The sequence below is a fragment of the Nelumbo lutea genome, chromosome 2 (genome assembly GCF_056320005.1).
Source record: "Nelumbo lutea isolate HS-2025 chromosome 2, American lotus-T2T, whole genome shotgun sequence".
In the NCBI taxonomy this organism is placed as follows: Eukaryota; Viridiplantae; Streptophyta; class Magnoliopsida; order Proteales; family Nelumbonaceae; genus Nelumbo; species Nelumbo lutea.
Window position 1 is genome coordinate 41,097,541 of NC_142685.1, and position 16,722 is coordinate 41,114,262.

The following is a 16,722-nucleotide window of genomic DNA, read 5'->3' on the forward strand; positions in this document are numbered from 1 at the left end:
GAATGAAATGTTGACAGCAAATCATAAACGGGAATGTACATAAATCCCGTCCTGAACTATGAGAATTCTAAGTCTCAGAATTAAGTCATGCTTTTCTGGGAAACAGCTTTCTCAGTTTAAGGGAGTGGGATGTGACTAGAAAGGTAACGCGTGTTGATTTTGTTTATGGAAATTCTGATTCGCCACAAAAAGTGAGAATTATGGGGCCACAGCCACACCGGGTTTTCTTTTTAAAGTCTTTTTACAAATGGATCTGACAAAAATTCCAACTCCAATTTAGGCTCGTCGTCATGGATCTGATGCTTGGTCCTCCTACTTTTTAGCATTCTTTGTTAAATCCGATCCGAATCCGAGAGTTTACATTTACAGCAAACAATGGAAGTGCAATTAATCAAGGTCCCACTTTTATTCATTTATTTTCAAATTAAGTTTTAAACAAGTGTAATGGAGAAAATCAACTTACTAATATTTAATAGGGAATGATCGAGGAAAGGGGAAGAGTATATATATATATATAACGATACCATATAAATAACTCGATATATTATTAGAGAGAGAGAAGATAAAAATGAACGTAGTACCATCTCGTTATTTTGTCAATACACTAGACCTAGAGAATATTATTATAATATTTCAGGTTCATCACCAAGAAAAAGAAATGGGAACCGGAATATCATGTTGTGTATTTTTCAACGCTGGTGCTTTCGAATTAATTGGTCTCTCATTATTTTTTGGATAATAGCAGTAATAGCAGTAGTAGTAGTGTATTTCCAAACAATTCATAATTATTATTTTTATGAGGTGTGGTATGACCCATTATCATCACCCATCTGGGAGTAAATAATTGTGATTTGAGAGAGAGGGGGGAGGGGGGGGGCGCAATAATGCATCAAGGGAATCACAAGACTTTTTTAATGGCCAAAACCAACCAATCAACCAATGAGCCAATGAGGGTAAGGTCAAGTATGGCGTCGGTGATAATTGCTTGTATCGCAAGCAATTCCCACTCCCCGAATGGATTTGGACCACTTTGGGGTTTGGAGTCTGGAATCGGTCCTCCTCTTCACTTATCAAAAATAGGATTAAAGAAATACTTATCAAAATATTTGAAAACAAAGAACAAGGAGGATGGAGATTGATAACGTCCTTACCTTTACATGTGGCTTAAGCGCGCTTATACAGAGAGACACGACCTCATCTCATTTATTATTAAAATAATTTAAAAGAAAAGAAAAAGGTGGAGGAGGATCTCTCCTCTCTCATAACTCGTAACTCATTGCCTCCCCTGGCCCTACATGCTACAGTGACAGCATTTGGAAAAGCCAATTATGGGAGAGAAAGTAATATGATATGTTGCCAACTTTGCCTCAAATAATACAACTGGAATTGAGTTTGCAAACCCTAAACGTGGCTGCCCATAACCCATAAGGTACAGAATTTGCTGTGCCTTATAAATATACATAAACTGCAATAGAATTACATCCATAGTCCACTCCTCTGTGTCTAATTTCTTTTCTCTATTTGTATTAAGGTTTAAAATATCGATACGTGTCTTATATATTGGTAGGGCCATATCGGGTGAAATGGTACCCTTTTTAAAAAAAAAAAATTGGTTCAGGAGAGCCGGTTTAAGATTCCTCTATCCTCTGAACCAGTCAAACCTTCGATACATCTACCGTAAAAGCAAGGGCGGAGCTGAGATTTTTTATTAAAGGGAGTTAAAACCTAAAAAATATGGATAAGGGAGGCCAAAAGAGAAGAAACATGAGTAAAGAGACTAAAATACAAATAGAACTTAAATAGATTTAAAGGAAATTTTGAAAAGATAAGAGGGCCATGTCTCCCCTCCGCCACCCCTGGCTCTGCCCCTATGTAAAGACATATAGGAGAGGTCCTGAAACGATAGATATCATGAAAAAAAAACATTAGATATGGCACAACGCGAGAGAATAAAGTCTGTGTGTGATGCATCCGTATTTTATCAGCCGAATTTAAAGCAAATCAGGGCTTACTTATTTCATTATTTTCTGAATAAACAAATTTCAATCCCGTTGAATATAAACATCGATTTTGCATCTTCTTTATTTTTTTTATCTTAATTTAACTCCCATTCTACGCCACCAAAAAAAGTTGCATTTGGATCATGGGAACAGAATGTATATGTATTCGGTTTTCACATAGAAATAGAATCAATCATTAGCCCTTAAATTGCGTACTGGTCTTGAAATTAGTATTTGGTAGTTATTATATTTCATTCAATACTTTACGTGAATGGCCAATCGCAAACATCGGCATTTTGCAGTAAAGCGGTAATGATTTTTAAGAAACCGATCTGTGAGGTGCCTGTGAGGAGATAGATCTCTATTCCTCGAGTTGAGTTCAAATTGGGACCAGTTGGGTTGATTGGCACAGTAGTGGTGCTTAACCATGGTTTTTAAAAACGAATCGGTCAGGAGTCCGGTTATCAGTTTGAACATTTCAATCGTTCAACTCGAACAGCTGGCCCGTTCTGATAAAAATTTTAAAAAAATGATTAAAATGGTTTGAACGGTTAATCAATCGGTTCAGTGATTTACTGACCAAAATCAACGGTTTTGGAGGAGAAAACAGGTTTAGAAAAAACAGAACCAGTCAGGTGTGACCGATTCCCAGTTTTTCTGGTCTGATTTTGAAAACCATGTGCTTAACCCAGCATGCAGATGGTGGATTGGCACTGCTCGGATCTACTACCCACAACCACAATCTGTTCCTACCTCTTTACCCATGAGGCATTACAGCTGAGAGTTGGAAATCTCTCTCTTCTCATTCATGGGAGATGTTCCTAAAGTATGGTGCTTTATGTGTATGGATGTGAGACCAATTTGTGAACAACAGATTGGGGAGGAATCTGTCTCTGGTTTTAAGATCTTCACTTTCCGCTTCTGTAGGGGGAGGCCTTGGACTTCCTGCTTCCATTTTAAGGGTGTTTTTGGTTCATGGGAATAGATATCGAAATCAGAATTCGACAATTCCAATTCCAATCAATCGTTTGGTTGATCAGAATGGGAATGTGATTGCCCCATATGGGGGAATGGCCCCCTCTTTATTTTTTTTTTTAGGTAAAATATAAAAATCCTCCCCTAGGTTTTTGACAATAAAAAAATCTTCCCCGACAAAAATTTTGCAGTTACCTCTCTTTCATCATTGTCCCAGTCAGAAAATGTTGGTCTAATGCATTAATTGTTTTTTTTAAATCCACTTTATCCTTATGTCTATCAATTAAAGTGAAAATTTACTAAAATATTCCCCGAAGAAGCTTTTAGTTTTTAACTAAAAAAAGTTCCCTAGGGTAGATTAAAAAAAAGTAAAATAATTTCATTTTATAAACCCATGATTGAATGAAGTCTAAAAGGGTAAATCTGGCATTTTAATTATATATTAAAAGATTCCCTAACAAGTAGTAAGGGTTATTTTATAACTTCAAAGTCTCTATTAAGGAGACAATAATGATTTTATTTTTCTTTTTCGTAGTTAACTGGGGCATTAATGAAAAGGAGGTAAGTGCAAGCTTTTATATTTTAGCATTTTTATTTTTTTTGGCAAAAATGCCCCCATTTTCCTATCCAACCAAAGTCCAGGCCTTCATCCAAGTATCTAACGTTGGTTGTCAATAAACACCATCTCCGGAAATCGATCTTCCTTCATCCAATGTTTCATACAAGGATTAAAGTATCGATATCGGGTATTGTATTAGACAACTTGGAAATGGATACGCTTTGGAAACACTTAGATACACTAGAGAAATACACACAAATTTTATAAATACATCAATAACATAAAATTTATGCCCAAATAGCCATAAATAATGTACAAATATATAAGAAATATATATTTAATGTTATACATAAAAATATATTACAATTAATATAACATAATGCACAGACATCATACAATGCATTATTAAGAGTCCAAGATGGATCTATTATATTTATCCCAATTATTATTAATAATTATTTTCTATTTTTTTTACTTTTCAACATTAACAAAAAAAGACAACTAAATATTAAATTCTCAAATATAAATTAAATTATCATTTAATAAATTATAAAAAATATATATAATTTTAACTTAAAATATATCAAATTAGTTAAAATTTCTAAGATATATATCATATGCAAACTCATAATTTTTTAATTATTAAAATGATTATTTCATTATTAAATTAGTGGATTTGATATATTCAATTTAATATTATATTCTTGAATATCATGTAAACACTTTTTTTTGTAAATAATAAATATATTATCATTTAATATAAATTAAAATATTAAATAATAATTATAAAAATATATAAAATTTGTATGATATATATCATGTGAAAATTTATAAATTTTAAGTAGTAAGGTAATTATTCTACTATTAATATTTTATTTTTATAAAATTCTTAAGATTAAAATCATCTTTTGATGTAAATATAGAATTGATAGAATATGTATTCTATTTGTTTATAAAATGTTAATTTTAATTATTATTTATTTTAGTTTTCAGTTGGAGTTGATAAACATAAATATTGATCATTTGTTTGGATAGACGTTAAGAAAAATTATGCTATTTCGTTAAATATTGCAACGCAAGATATGACTTGGTGGTTTGAAGCTGGGTTTATTTAAGACTTGCAGTGTTACGTGTGCGGTGTTTTGAGTTTAAATCACGTCGTTATCATTGTTTACATTTTTAATAGAAGATGTTGTGTATCGGTTGTTATCGGCCGATACAATGCGATACGGACCAATATGCATCCGTATCAATCCGATATACACGACTCACAAGATATGTTAAACGTATCCTGTATTGCCCTGCTCCAATACCGGTACAATACGCTCTGTATCGAATATATCGTATCGACATTTAAATCTTCAATTTCATAGGCTTTCTTCACATTCTTCCTCTTCTTTACCCCCCTCTTCTTTCTCTCCCTCTTCCTCCTCTTTGTCGCTGCTGCCATTGCTAATACTAGTGGTGGTATTAGCAACAACAGCTTCTTCCTCCCCTCTCCTTTCTTCTTTTTTCTCCTATTCTTCTTCTTCTTCTTCTTCTTTTAACAGGGGCAAAATTGAAAATTACAGTTGATTCCGGTTCCCAATTGAACCAAACAAGCGTCAGGAATAGATGAATTAGGTTCCTTGGGATTTCAATTCCGATCCTAAACACAAACCAAACGGACGTTAAGGTTTGAATATTTGGGCTTTAAACTGCTAAGGGAAGGGATTGCACCTTGATAGTTTATCACATCCTAAACCGCACGTTGTGAAGGCTTTGATGTTTGGTTTGGGTTATGCTTTTAGGGAGTCTTTTTTATCTCTGTTGGAGGTGGTAGGACATCCTTCGTAGCGTTTCTACACATCTTGTGCCATTTGCGGAGGCCACAAGTGTTCAAGGTTACTTCCTTAACATTTCCTCAGCAAGGTGGGTCGGGATATAGTGCTGTATTTTTCTCTTTCTAGCTGTTTGTGTCAGTTGGATTTGTAATCTGAGCATTTTTAAATGAAATTTGCCTTTTTCCGGGACATAAAAAAAAAAAGTAAATCTTGAAATGGCTGTCTAAGCCCAACATCGGAACCAATCTAGTATCAGCAGATTCAGCACTACCCACTTTCCTAACAAGTAATAAGAGCCCATATGTTTTATGGTCAGCCAGGTCCATCAATCCATTTTGGATCAATCAGATCTATCAGAACATCCCATCACTCTTTTTGGCCCCCGAAGCCTTTCCTTACCAACAAGTCAAGGTCCTACCCATCAAGCCCAAATCACTGGTCAGCATTTGAAACCCATTCTCCATAATCCATCGAATTTATTGCATAAACCTAGTCCTGTCTCACCCATTGGAAAGCTGTCATGAATCCATACATCTATTATTCTTGTCTTCTTTGTAGTTGAGCTGTTCTTCCAAAAAGAAGAGGAACAAACAACAAAAGCTGGAAAGATATCCGCTGGTAGAAGAGTCAATTGGACTGGATTTGGTCCAACCCGATCCAGTCCAATGTGAGTCCACTTACAAATCTAATACAAACCATTAAAAATGTAAATGGATTGGATTGGATCCAATCCAAACCGGATGAAATTATATATATAAACAGAACATATAAAAAATTAAAAAGATATATTAAAATGAAGAAAATCTAAAAATTACAAAAATATTCCCTTTGGCATTAAAAAAATGTGCTTTCATAAAAGTACTTTGATAAAAATGCTTTCATAAAAGTGATTTTATGTTAGTTTCAATTCTGGTTGGTTTCAAATCAGACAAGGGTATGATCTCATGATCCAATTATTAGAAATTTGGTTTAAATTCAATTCAAACTAATAATAATATAGACCAATTTACTTTGGATTGGCCCAACCCATTAATTATTACGGACCGTCCAAATCCAATTTGATAAGATTTGAGCTGAATTTGATCCAATTCAAAACCGATCGATTGACACCCTACCCGCCAGAAGCCTCGAGAGGAAGACTGGATCAAACGTAACACAGAGATGTGGCAAAAAACAGAGATGGAGGTGCTGCAGCGGGTGGTGTTCTGCGGGACCATTTGGGCAACTGGAGGGGCGGATTCATGGCTTACTTCGGAACTGCTGGGAATGAGCTGGCCAATTAGATGAATCATTCTGGAACCCGACTCCCTTTCAACAATTTAGATGCTGAAGTCGAATAGCTTAGCTCCTTAGAGGGTGAATAATCTCAAGGAAGGAATCCGACTCCCTTTCAGCAATTTAGATGCTGAAGTCGAATAGCTTAGTTCCTTGGAGGCTGAGTAATCTCAAAGGAAGGAATCTCTAAGCCCATGACAGGAACTGGTGTGTGAAGATCCAACAGTGCTATAGGGAGGCCAATCAATGTGCAGACTTCCTTGCTAAAGGGACTAATTGTTATATCTAAAGGGCAAATTATAGAAAGCTCTTACTTTCTGATACAACAATTAGTCCCATTAATTTTAATCTTATGTGGGCTCTATTTGGGACAAATGTGTTCAATGCAAAACTTTATATTTACACTGTATTTGCACTCATTCCCAAACTAAGCCTATAATGTCAAACACCCCATCATCATCTATTTAGTATTTAGTATTTACAGTTGTTGTTCATATCAGTTCATCTTTATATCAAAATATTTGCAGGACAGGATTCGTATGGCGAACCCCAAGTGATTTGCAGGCCCAGTAAATTGATCGAACAACGTCCCTCTGGATAAAACCCACATAAGTGTAGGCTCTCGAAAAACTTTGGCCATTGGGGCCAGACTGTAGAGTAAAAGTGTAATTATCTCCTATTTTCTTTTGACTAAAAGACAAACGATGGCATAAATGAGTTAAGGTGTTATATCTGAGATTGTTTTCAATATCCCACCCACAGATTTCCTATTCACTTTTCATATCCATTCTCTATCCCACTGTGAATTACAATTACACATCTCCCAATTCATAATAAATATTTATTTCAAGGAGTGCAAGCCATCAAAACGAAGGCATCCTCTCTACATATGAAGACATCATGTATTTATCCATTCATTGCAATATAGCCTGTATATCTCAATTGACTCTATGTTAATTAATTAATACGCAGCAGCCATTACCTTAATTAATTGTGCAAAGCAGGAAAAGCAACTAGCAATCCAACGGTTATAAACTACAAAGAGGGAAAAAAAAGTAAAAGAAATCTCTTATTTGTGGCATCAAAATAAAATTTTGGGCTTTTAGCAATTGTTGCATTCCGCTTCAGTTTTCTGGCATCCTCTTTAGGGATGGCCAACTTTCCCCGTAAAATCGGGCCTCGCATCGCTCCCAATTGGGCATGTCTTCTCCGATCATAAACGGTGATTGGGTTGCGGTGGGGAAAATATTTTTGCCCTAAATTAGGGACGGGTGGAACAGGTTTTGTATACAATTTCTCAAATCCGTTCCGAATCCAATGATAAATTATTAAAATATACATAAATTTAATATTAATTTATAAAATATCTTTAAAGTGCTCCCAAATTTCTAAAACTTTTAGAATTCCATAACCTAATGCTTAAAACACTCATAAATTCCTATAATCTAGTGTTTAAAATACCCCTAAATACCCATAATTTAATTTTCAAAATACCCTAAATATGATATATTATTAGGATGGTGCAAATTTTACAACAGTTACAATGAATGCAAATAAGTGAAACTGCACTGTATTGTACTATAAAACCTCAACAAAACAGAACAGAGTGGTGTGAAACTATCTTTTACTTGAGCACACAACAAGTTATCGTCGTAAGTGATGAGGGGTGATTTGGCCTGACCTAATGAATAGAAGACATGTGGACGTGACCTTCCAGTCAGGCAAAGACACACTTCTCGCCACCTCAGCAGACCGGGTCACTTCAGGTACCTTAGTCACCTCGGACAGAATCGGAGTCGGGAGACCTCGGTAGCCGCATGCACCAAGGTGAAACATGGGGATTCTAGAAGCTCACCAGTTGTCCCCGAGCCTTTCGGGATCATATCGCGTAACTGTAGGACTTATCCTCATCCCGCACGAATTGGATGGAAGTGATAAGCCTTATCAGCTAGCATGTTGGCCACCATCTAAAACGAAATGGACTCCTACCACCTACTCCGAAGATCCCAGAGAGGCTCCTTCGAGCTCACGGTAGTTCAACTATATAACGACATTGAATCCCCTTACACAAGGTAAGCGCGATTACTTGCTCACTAGCTCTCTTATACTTAAGCTTTCAACTCAAAACCAAGATCGCATTACTAAATTAAGCATCAGAGCGACCTCACCGAGTTAGCCACCCCGGGTTCTCTGATCTGTTTCTTCGCAATTCGAACTAGTTCGCTAAAGTTGGAAAAGCTAAACTTCTTTACCTCCCAATTATTTCCTATTCAATGGTTTCTTCAAGCAATACTGGAAAGAGTGCTGATGTGACCATCTCTGGGGGACAAGATCAGAGCACAACCAACCAAGTGTTCCATTCGATCTGCATTGACCAGTTTACTATCCCTCTTACTGCTTCGGGGATTTCTCCTCAATAGACTTCTTCTAGTACACAGCAGTTGAATGTCTCACTACCTCAGGTGAGCACCACTTTCTCAGTGTCGGAGCCCTCTGTGGCCCCCTCTGGAGTCGGGCGCCAGTAGTTCAACGAACTAATCCAGAGCATCTTAACCATACAACTATAGATGAATCAAAAGCACCAATTCCAACAGCTTCAACAATACTATTTCTACCAGCATCAGCACCAGCATCAATCTCAGAACCCGAATCTGAACAGGAATCCGAACCAGCAACAGAATTTGCGTCAGGATCCACCCCGGGGTGTGGGAAATCCCCATGTTTCAGTTCCTCTCCGGAACTAGACCCCACCTCGAGACAGAACCGAGGGTTGGCGTACACCCCCTCCCCATCAAGGGGTAAAAACCAGAACGAGCGACTCAAGGTCAGCTACCAAACACGAACCGATTAGCAACAACATTCGCGGAGAGAGAACCGCGAGCCCCAAGTAAATAACCAACATTAGCTCAGGGCCAAAGGCGCGCGCTCACACTGAGTCCCCTCTGATCCCCGCAACAACCATCAGCAAGTTCGTGACCGCAAATAAGCGGGAAGTCGAATCCCTCTCCCATCTCGCAACAGTTTCCGAGAACGTGAGCGGACGAGGATCGAAGTCCAAGACAACATGGAGGTGAACAACACCAATGTGGAAGTAGCAAAGAAGCGACGTCGCTACAAGTCATGTCCACAGTCCGCCAGAAATAGCCTAGCACCTAGGAACAATCAGCCACTAGAGTAGAGCAGGGTGAGGGAGGAAAGTGAGCTCCGTAGCTGCACAGCCGGCTCCAGTTTTAATGAGCTAGCCCTCCCCCCTGTCGTCAGAGATCCTTGTAGCCCCAAGACCAAAGGACTTCAAGGTCCCAACTCTGGAGACCTACGATGGGAAGTATGACCCCAATGATCACGTCGATGCATTCCAGTCTCAGATGCTCCTCACTAGGGCAAACAAGGCGAGCATGTATGTTGCCTTTTCTACTACTTTGGGGTAGCCAGAATGTGGTACATGAGTTTAGTGTCGGGCTCAACTACTAGATGGGCCTAGTTCACCGATCGCGTCATTGCCCACTTCATCACTTGTAAGAAGTGCCTGAAGTCCCAAGCGAGCATTCTGAACGTGGTGTAGAGGGAGAACGAGACCAACTGAAGTTTTATTGTGCAATTCAACGCCAAATGCTTACAGATACCAGACCTCGAACTAGTTGTCTGACTCACTATGGCGTTAAAGGGAGTCAAGCACAAAGAGTTTGCATGGCACCTCGGTGTTTATCCGTCAAAGACCATCGAGAAGTTTCTCTTTGATGCCAAAAACATTATGAAGACCGAGGATGCGCTTAACTCCAAGGTTGAGGCCCTGCAAGGAGAAAAGAGGAAAAGGGAAGACGAAGAAGCTAGCTATACTAAGCATTGCTGAAGGAAGAGTAAGTCACCAAGGAGAAGTAGGTCTCCAAAAAGAAGAGTAAGTCTCCATCTAGGGGTTCTAGATTAGGTCGGCGATCTAGGACCCCACCTGTTGAAAGAACATCCAACACCCCACTCAATGCAAAGCGAGGAGAACTCATGATGGCGATTAAGGATTTTCCTTTCTCAAGTGGCCACCCAAGTTGCGAGGAGATCTGACAACTAAGAAATCGAACTACTATTGCCATTTTTATTGTGACACCAAGCATAGCACTGAGAACTGCCAAAACCTTCGCGACGAGATTGAAGAGCTTATTCTCCGTGAGTATTTGAAGCAGTACATCCATTGCGATGGTAGGGAGTTGGGCGATTGCCAAGCCAACCAAAGAAGAGATGCTTCGGAGTTGAACAGAAGAAACAACCCGCCACCCCGGCAGCAGCAACATCCGCCTGAAAGATAGGCTGATCCGCGGGGTGATCAACATGATCACCAGTTGGTCCATTGTTGTGGGGTTTACAATAGCTGCAAGCAAAACATCAGTTCGAGAGCTTGAGCATGAAGCAAAGGACCCACCGAAGAGGCCTCGATTAGAACAAACCATTTATTTCACTAAGGATGACGCTCGTGGGATACAATACCTGCACGATGATGCCCTCGTCATCAAGATAGTAATCAATGACTTTGAAGTAAAGCGGATATTGGTGGACTCAAGGAGTTCCGCGGATGTCCTTCTTCTGGAAGCTTTCGAGAAGCTACAATTGCAACAAAGTGATATGCAACTAGTAAACTCACCTCTAGTAGGGTTCAACGGCGAAGTAGTCAAGCCCCTTGGACGAATCACAGTGCCAGTTGCAGCGGGAACGTGGCCCAACATAGTGCGCTTCAAGAACAACTTCTTCGTGGTCACGACTCCGTCCCCCTACAACGCGATTTCAGGTTGACCCATTTTGCATGCCCTTCATGTAGTCGTGTCCACCTACTATCTGGCGATGAAATTCCCGACAGACTATGGAGTAGGAGTTGTATGAGGTAACCAGCTGGAATCGCGTAAGTGCCACGTGGTCGCGCTGAAGGGAAAGGCAAAGTTGGCAGACGATGTCGAACTAGAGAATCCACCCGAGCATATAGAGGAGCGAGCTGCCTCGATGGAGGAAACCGTCCATATCCGAGTCTCCGAAGATGAGCCGATGAAGACCCTCCAGATCAGCGCACTACTAAATGAACCTCTTAGATTACAGCTGGTGAGTTTTCTACTTGAAAATTTAGATGCTTTTGCTTGGTTTGCGGCAGAAATGCCCGGTATTGACTATAGCGTAATTACTCATAGACTTAATGCAGACCCCTCGATCAGGGCAGTTAGACAAAGAAAATGGAACCTCACCCCGGAGTGGTGGAGGGTAGTTGACTAGGGGGTTGGGAAGCTCCTCACAACAGACTTTGTTAAGGAGGTCCAATACTCGAGTTGGGTGGCCAACCCTGTGCTGGTGAAGAAGGCCAACGAAAAGTAAGCGCATGTGCGTTGACTACACCAACCTCAACAGAGCCTACCCAAAGGACTACTTTTCACTCCCTAGAATTGAACGCCTAGTAGACGCGACCTTGGGGCATGATTTGCTGAGCTTCATGGATGCATACTACTGCTACAACCATATTAGGATGGACGTAGCTGACCAAGAAAAAACTGCATCTGTAATCGAACTGGGTTATATTGTTATAAAGTGATGCCCTTCGAATTGAAAAATGCTAGAGCAACTTTCTAGCGACTTGTAAACAAGGTTTTTGAACCTTTTATTGGAAATAAAGTAGAATGTTGTGTCGACGACATGGTTGTGAAGACCTAGTTTTCGAACTCTTTAATTGATGATGTAAATTGTGTTTTTCAAATTCTAAGGAAATATAACATGAAACTCAGCTCAGAAGAGTGTGTCTTCGGGGTCACGTCGGGCAAGTTCCTCTGCTATATAGTGAACCGACGTGGCATTGAGGCCATCCCAAACAAAATGAAGGCCATCCTAGATATGAGACCTCCCAAAAAAATAAAGGAAGTTCAAAGGCTAACTGGTTGGGTAGCTGCCTTAAACCGGTTTATGTCTAAATTGGCGGGTCAGTGCCTAACCTTTTTTAAGGTGATTAAAAAGAATGAACACTTTGTGTGGACCAAATAATGCCAGCTCACGTTTGACGAGCTGAAAAAAATACTTAAGTTTCTCACCGGTTTAGACCCGACCTGAGGAAGGCGGCGAGCTGAAGTTATACCTCTCGGCGAGTAACGAGGTAGTAAGCTCGGTGGTACTAATCAGAGGAGTAGACTGGGTCCAATGACATGTCTACTACGTAGGCAAGTTTTGCAAGCCACAGAAACTAGATACCCCGACATCTTAAAGTTAGCGTATGCGCTAGTAGTAGCAACTCAAAAATTACACCCGTATTTCCAAGCCCACACCATCATCGTCTTTACCAACAAACCTCTGAAGCATGTTTTTCTCAAGCCCGAGGTGTCTGGTAGGTTGACAAAGTGAGCCATTGAGCTAAGCGAGTACGACATCCGGTTCAAGCCACGGCCAGCGATCGAAGCCCAAGTCTTGGCGGACTTCATAGTAGAATGTACGTTCAGTGCACATGCCCCTAAACTGATTGAGCTCGCTAACATGTCAGAAGAGTCAACCAGTGCGGCACCGGTCTCGGTCAGGGTAGGACCAATCTGGGACTAGGAGCCCAGGATCCTCTACATTGACGGCTCGTCTAACCTGCGAGGAAGTGGTGTTGGACTAATACTGTATGGGCCGAGCTAGATGAAGCTAGAGTATGCTCTCCGGTTCGGATTCGGGGCATCAAACAATGGGGTTTGTAGTAAACCAAGTCAACGACGACTACGAAGCTCGAGATTCTACTATGGCGGCTTACCTAGCTAAGGTAAGGGAACTCTTGTCGTGCTTCCTTTCTTGGTTCATCAAGCAAATACTGAGGTTTGAGAATGCTGAGGCCAATGCCTTGTCGCGGTTGGCGAGCACTAGTGACAATACGATGCAAACAATATACATAGAAGACCAGCCTCACATTCTCAAGGGGGCAGAAGAGATCGCTCCTGTGTTATAGGCAGAACCGAGCTAGATTAACCCGCTCGTTGATTATCTGCTCCATGAGACCCTACTAGTAGAACGCAATGCAACTCAGAGGGTAAAGAATCATTCAACTCGGTGCATCCTTATCGACGGGCGACTGTACAAGAGGTCCTTTATGCTCCCCTACCTACGTTGCTTGTGGCCTTCAGAAGCAGAATTGGTACTTCGTGACATCCATGAAGGACTGTGCGGAGGACACTTAGGAGACAGAGCACTAGCCCAAAAGGCACTAAGACAAGGGTATTATTGGCCCACCATGAAGGCATACGTATTCGAGCTCGTCATGAAATGCGACAACTGTTAGAGACACGCTAACATCCTTCATCAATCTGCCGCTGATCTAAAGTGAGTTGGAAATGGCCACCCCGCAGTTGAAATGCGACAACTCTCAGAGACACGCTAACATCCTCCATCAACCTCCACCAACCTGTTAGAGACATGCGACAACTGTGTTTCCTTGTCCAACTTGATGTCGGGGTCCTGAATGGTAGGCTTTTAGTGAGTTGGAAATGGCCACCCCGCAGTATTACGAACCATGAAGTAGTGCTTCTTCTAGGTCGGGACTTTGTTGGGGAAGTCGTGCATAATTTTGTAACCAGGACGGGGAGACATGTAATAGCTTTGCCTATGCTTCGAGAGGACATAGGCGGAGTTCTTTTTGATAGAGCAAATCGAAGAAAAAATGTCGAGGGTCAAGCGCTGGTTATAGTCGTGAAAATGGGAGATGGTACCAACAATGTTGCAGATCGAGTTGGGGTGGAGTTGATCTATGGCGATGTCAAAAAAATTGACGACCTCGATGATGAAGGGGTGAAGTGGGAAATGCAGCCCTAGCTGCAAGTTGCTCCTCGAACACCAGGATCTCGTCACGACCATGGTCCCAAGGAAACCTTCCTAAGGGAATACTATACACAAGGTTGTCAGGGAGCTTGTAGCGAGCTACCAGGGATAGGAGTCTGTCAACCATTATTGTGGAAGGGCTGAAGCTATCTGGCCCCCGAGTCCGACGCGAAGTGGAGGCCCCCTTACCGGAAGCCTCGCACCCCTGCCGAGGTGTGTCCGCCTCGAACGGGTTGGAGTCCAAACTTCGTACTGAGGCATCCACCTCGGCTGGTTGAGACTCTGCAGCCTGTGCCAAGGTCCCCACCTCGAGTCCGACAGACTCCTCACTCAGGTCAAATAGGCTGCCTGTGCTAATATTAGACATTCTGAGCTACTTGGAAAAGACAAACAAGAAATGGAAAGCGAAGACATGACGAACTCACCTATGAACTGAAGTAAAGAATGAAGCGACCTCAACAAAACTGGAGTAGGTGGCACCGACCAGGAGACAAATGCGCAATCTCAGAATTTGGATACATGATGTGTGTCGAGAAAAATGGGCCCCTCTATGCCCCTATTTATAGCCGTTGTGCCAGGGTTCCACGGACGAGATCTTGTGCAATCCAACGGCTCTCGTGGAAACCGGTTGAGCGCGTGCTCTAATGTCCGCAGAGCTCATAAACCGCGTGACGTCCACGCATGCCTGGTACGCGATCTGGGTTGTCCTGGTCGAGCCAAGTGAGTCAATCTGGTCCGACCAAATAACTTCTCTTCTGACCAATAGAATTCGGGCCAATTCCACCTAGCCTCATCATGAACTCTCTGCATCGGGTCGGGACCCCTGGCGCAGGGAGTGCGGGGCAATTGATGAGGGGTGATTTGGCCCAACCTAATGAATAGAAGACATGTGGATGTGACCTTCTAGCCAGGCAATGACTCAACACTTCTCGCCACCTTGGCAAACCAGGTCACTTCGAGTACCTCAATTACCTCAGACAAAACCGGAGTTGGGGGACCTCAGTAGTCACATGCACTAAGGTGAAACAAGTTGGATTCTAGAAGCTGGGTAGTTGTCCCCGAGCCTTTCGGGATCATATCGCGTAACTGTAGGACTTATCCTCATCCTACCCAAATTGGATGGAAGGAATAAGCCTTATCAGTTAGCATGTTGGCCACCATTTGAAATGGAACGGACTCCTACCACCTTCTTCGAAGATCCCAGAGAGGCTTTTTCGGGCTCATGACAGTTCAACTATATAAGGACATTGAATCCCCCTTAAACAAGGTACGCGCTATTACTTGCTCACTAGCTCTCTTATACATAAACTTTCAGCTTGAAACCAATATCACATTACTAACTTAAGCATCGGGGTGACCTCGACGGGTTTGCCTCCCCGGGTTCTCTAATATGTTTTCTCGCTGTTCAAACCAATTTGCTACATGACCAGTCCCCAGGTAACCTTCCAGATAGGAGCTCTCAAATCGTACACCATCAGTAAGCGAGTCCGGATATGCTCCACACTCAACTTGTCTCACACTAACTTCACAGCCTGTAACATCCTTCGTATTTATATTTATTATTCATGGGAGATATTCCCAATACAGGGTGGAATGTGACTTTGAGGTCGGTGTGAGGCATGCTCTGTGAGGAGCAAATCCCAATTCATCGTGAGGCAGCGCTAGCCGCAACCAGTCACACGAGGCCACAAGTGGAAATTGGATTCAATCAATGCAAGTTCTGTCTAAACAACCTTTATTAGCCGAGATCGGAGGCGCTTCACACGCGCCTCACAGGCACATCCTACCATGCATTGAGAACATCTCCCATACTTTTAAATTATTATTCATGGGAGATGTTCCCAATGCACGTTAGATGTGCATGTGAGGCGCCCAAGTGTGAGCAGTAGATCCCGTTTCTTATTAGCCTTGCATTGAGAATATTTTTCTATGAAATAAAGCAAAGAAGTACGGAGACATTCCCAATGCAAGTGAATTGGGATTTTCTGTTCACACAAGGGAGATATTCCAAATGCATATAGTGGGATGTGTCTGTGAGGCGCGTCAACTGCTAACAAGACATTACTTGTTATATGGTAGTTGAAATCGAAAGGGCATTTGGTCTAGTGGTATGATTCTCGCTTAGGGTGCGAGAGGTCCCGAGTTCAATTCTCGGAATGCCCCCCTCTTACTTTTAATATAATTTTGGTAGTGACTTTCTAAATTCTTTAAAGAGCACGTTTACAGTATTTTATTACCACGACACCTCAAAATAAACACAGAACGAGATTTAGAAGATTGACCGGATATG

At 41.3% G+C, this 16,722-nt stretch overlaps 1 protein-coding gene and 1 non-coding gene across 2 annotated transcripts; both read left to right on the forward strand.

Moving 5' to 3' along the window:
* Nucleotides 1–10,952: 10,952 nt before the first annotated feature.
* On the forward strand, nucleotides 10,953–11,411 carry LOC148870070 (uncharacterized). The gene has a single exon (XM_088969950.1). It carries the CDS (start codon nucleotides 10,953–10,955, stop codon nucleotides 11,409–11,411), a length of 459 nt encoding a protein of 152 aa, XP_088826076.1.
* A 5,112-nt stretch (nucleotides 11,412–16,523) lies between these two features.
* On the forward strand, nucleotides 16,524–16,595 carry TRNAP-AGG (transfer RNA proline (anticodon AGG)). The gene has a single exon. It is a non-coding gene; the product is annotated as a tRNA-Pro (tRNA).
* The last annotated feature ends 127 nt before the right edge of the window (nucleotides 16,596–16,722 follow it).

What these genes read in the sequence shown, in the direction of transcription:
- LOC148870070 (XM_088969950.1), top strand. Translation starts at nt 10,953, where the DNA reads ATGATCACCAGTTGGTCCATTGTTGTGGGGTTTACAATAGCTGCAAGC.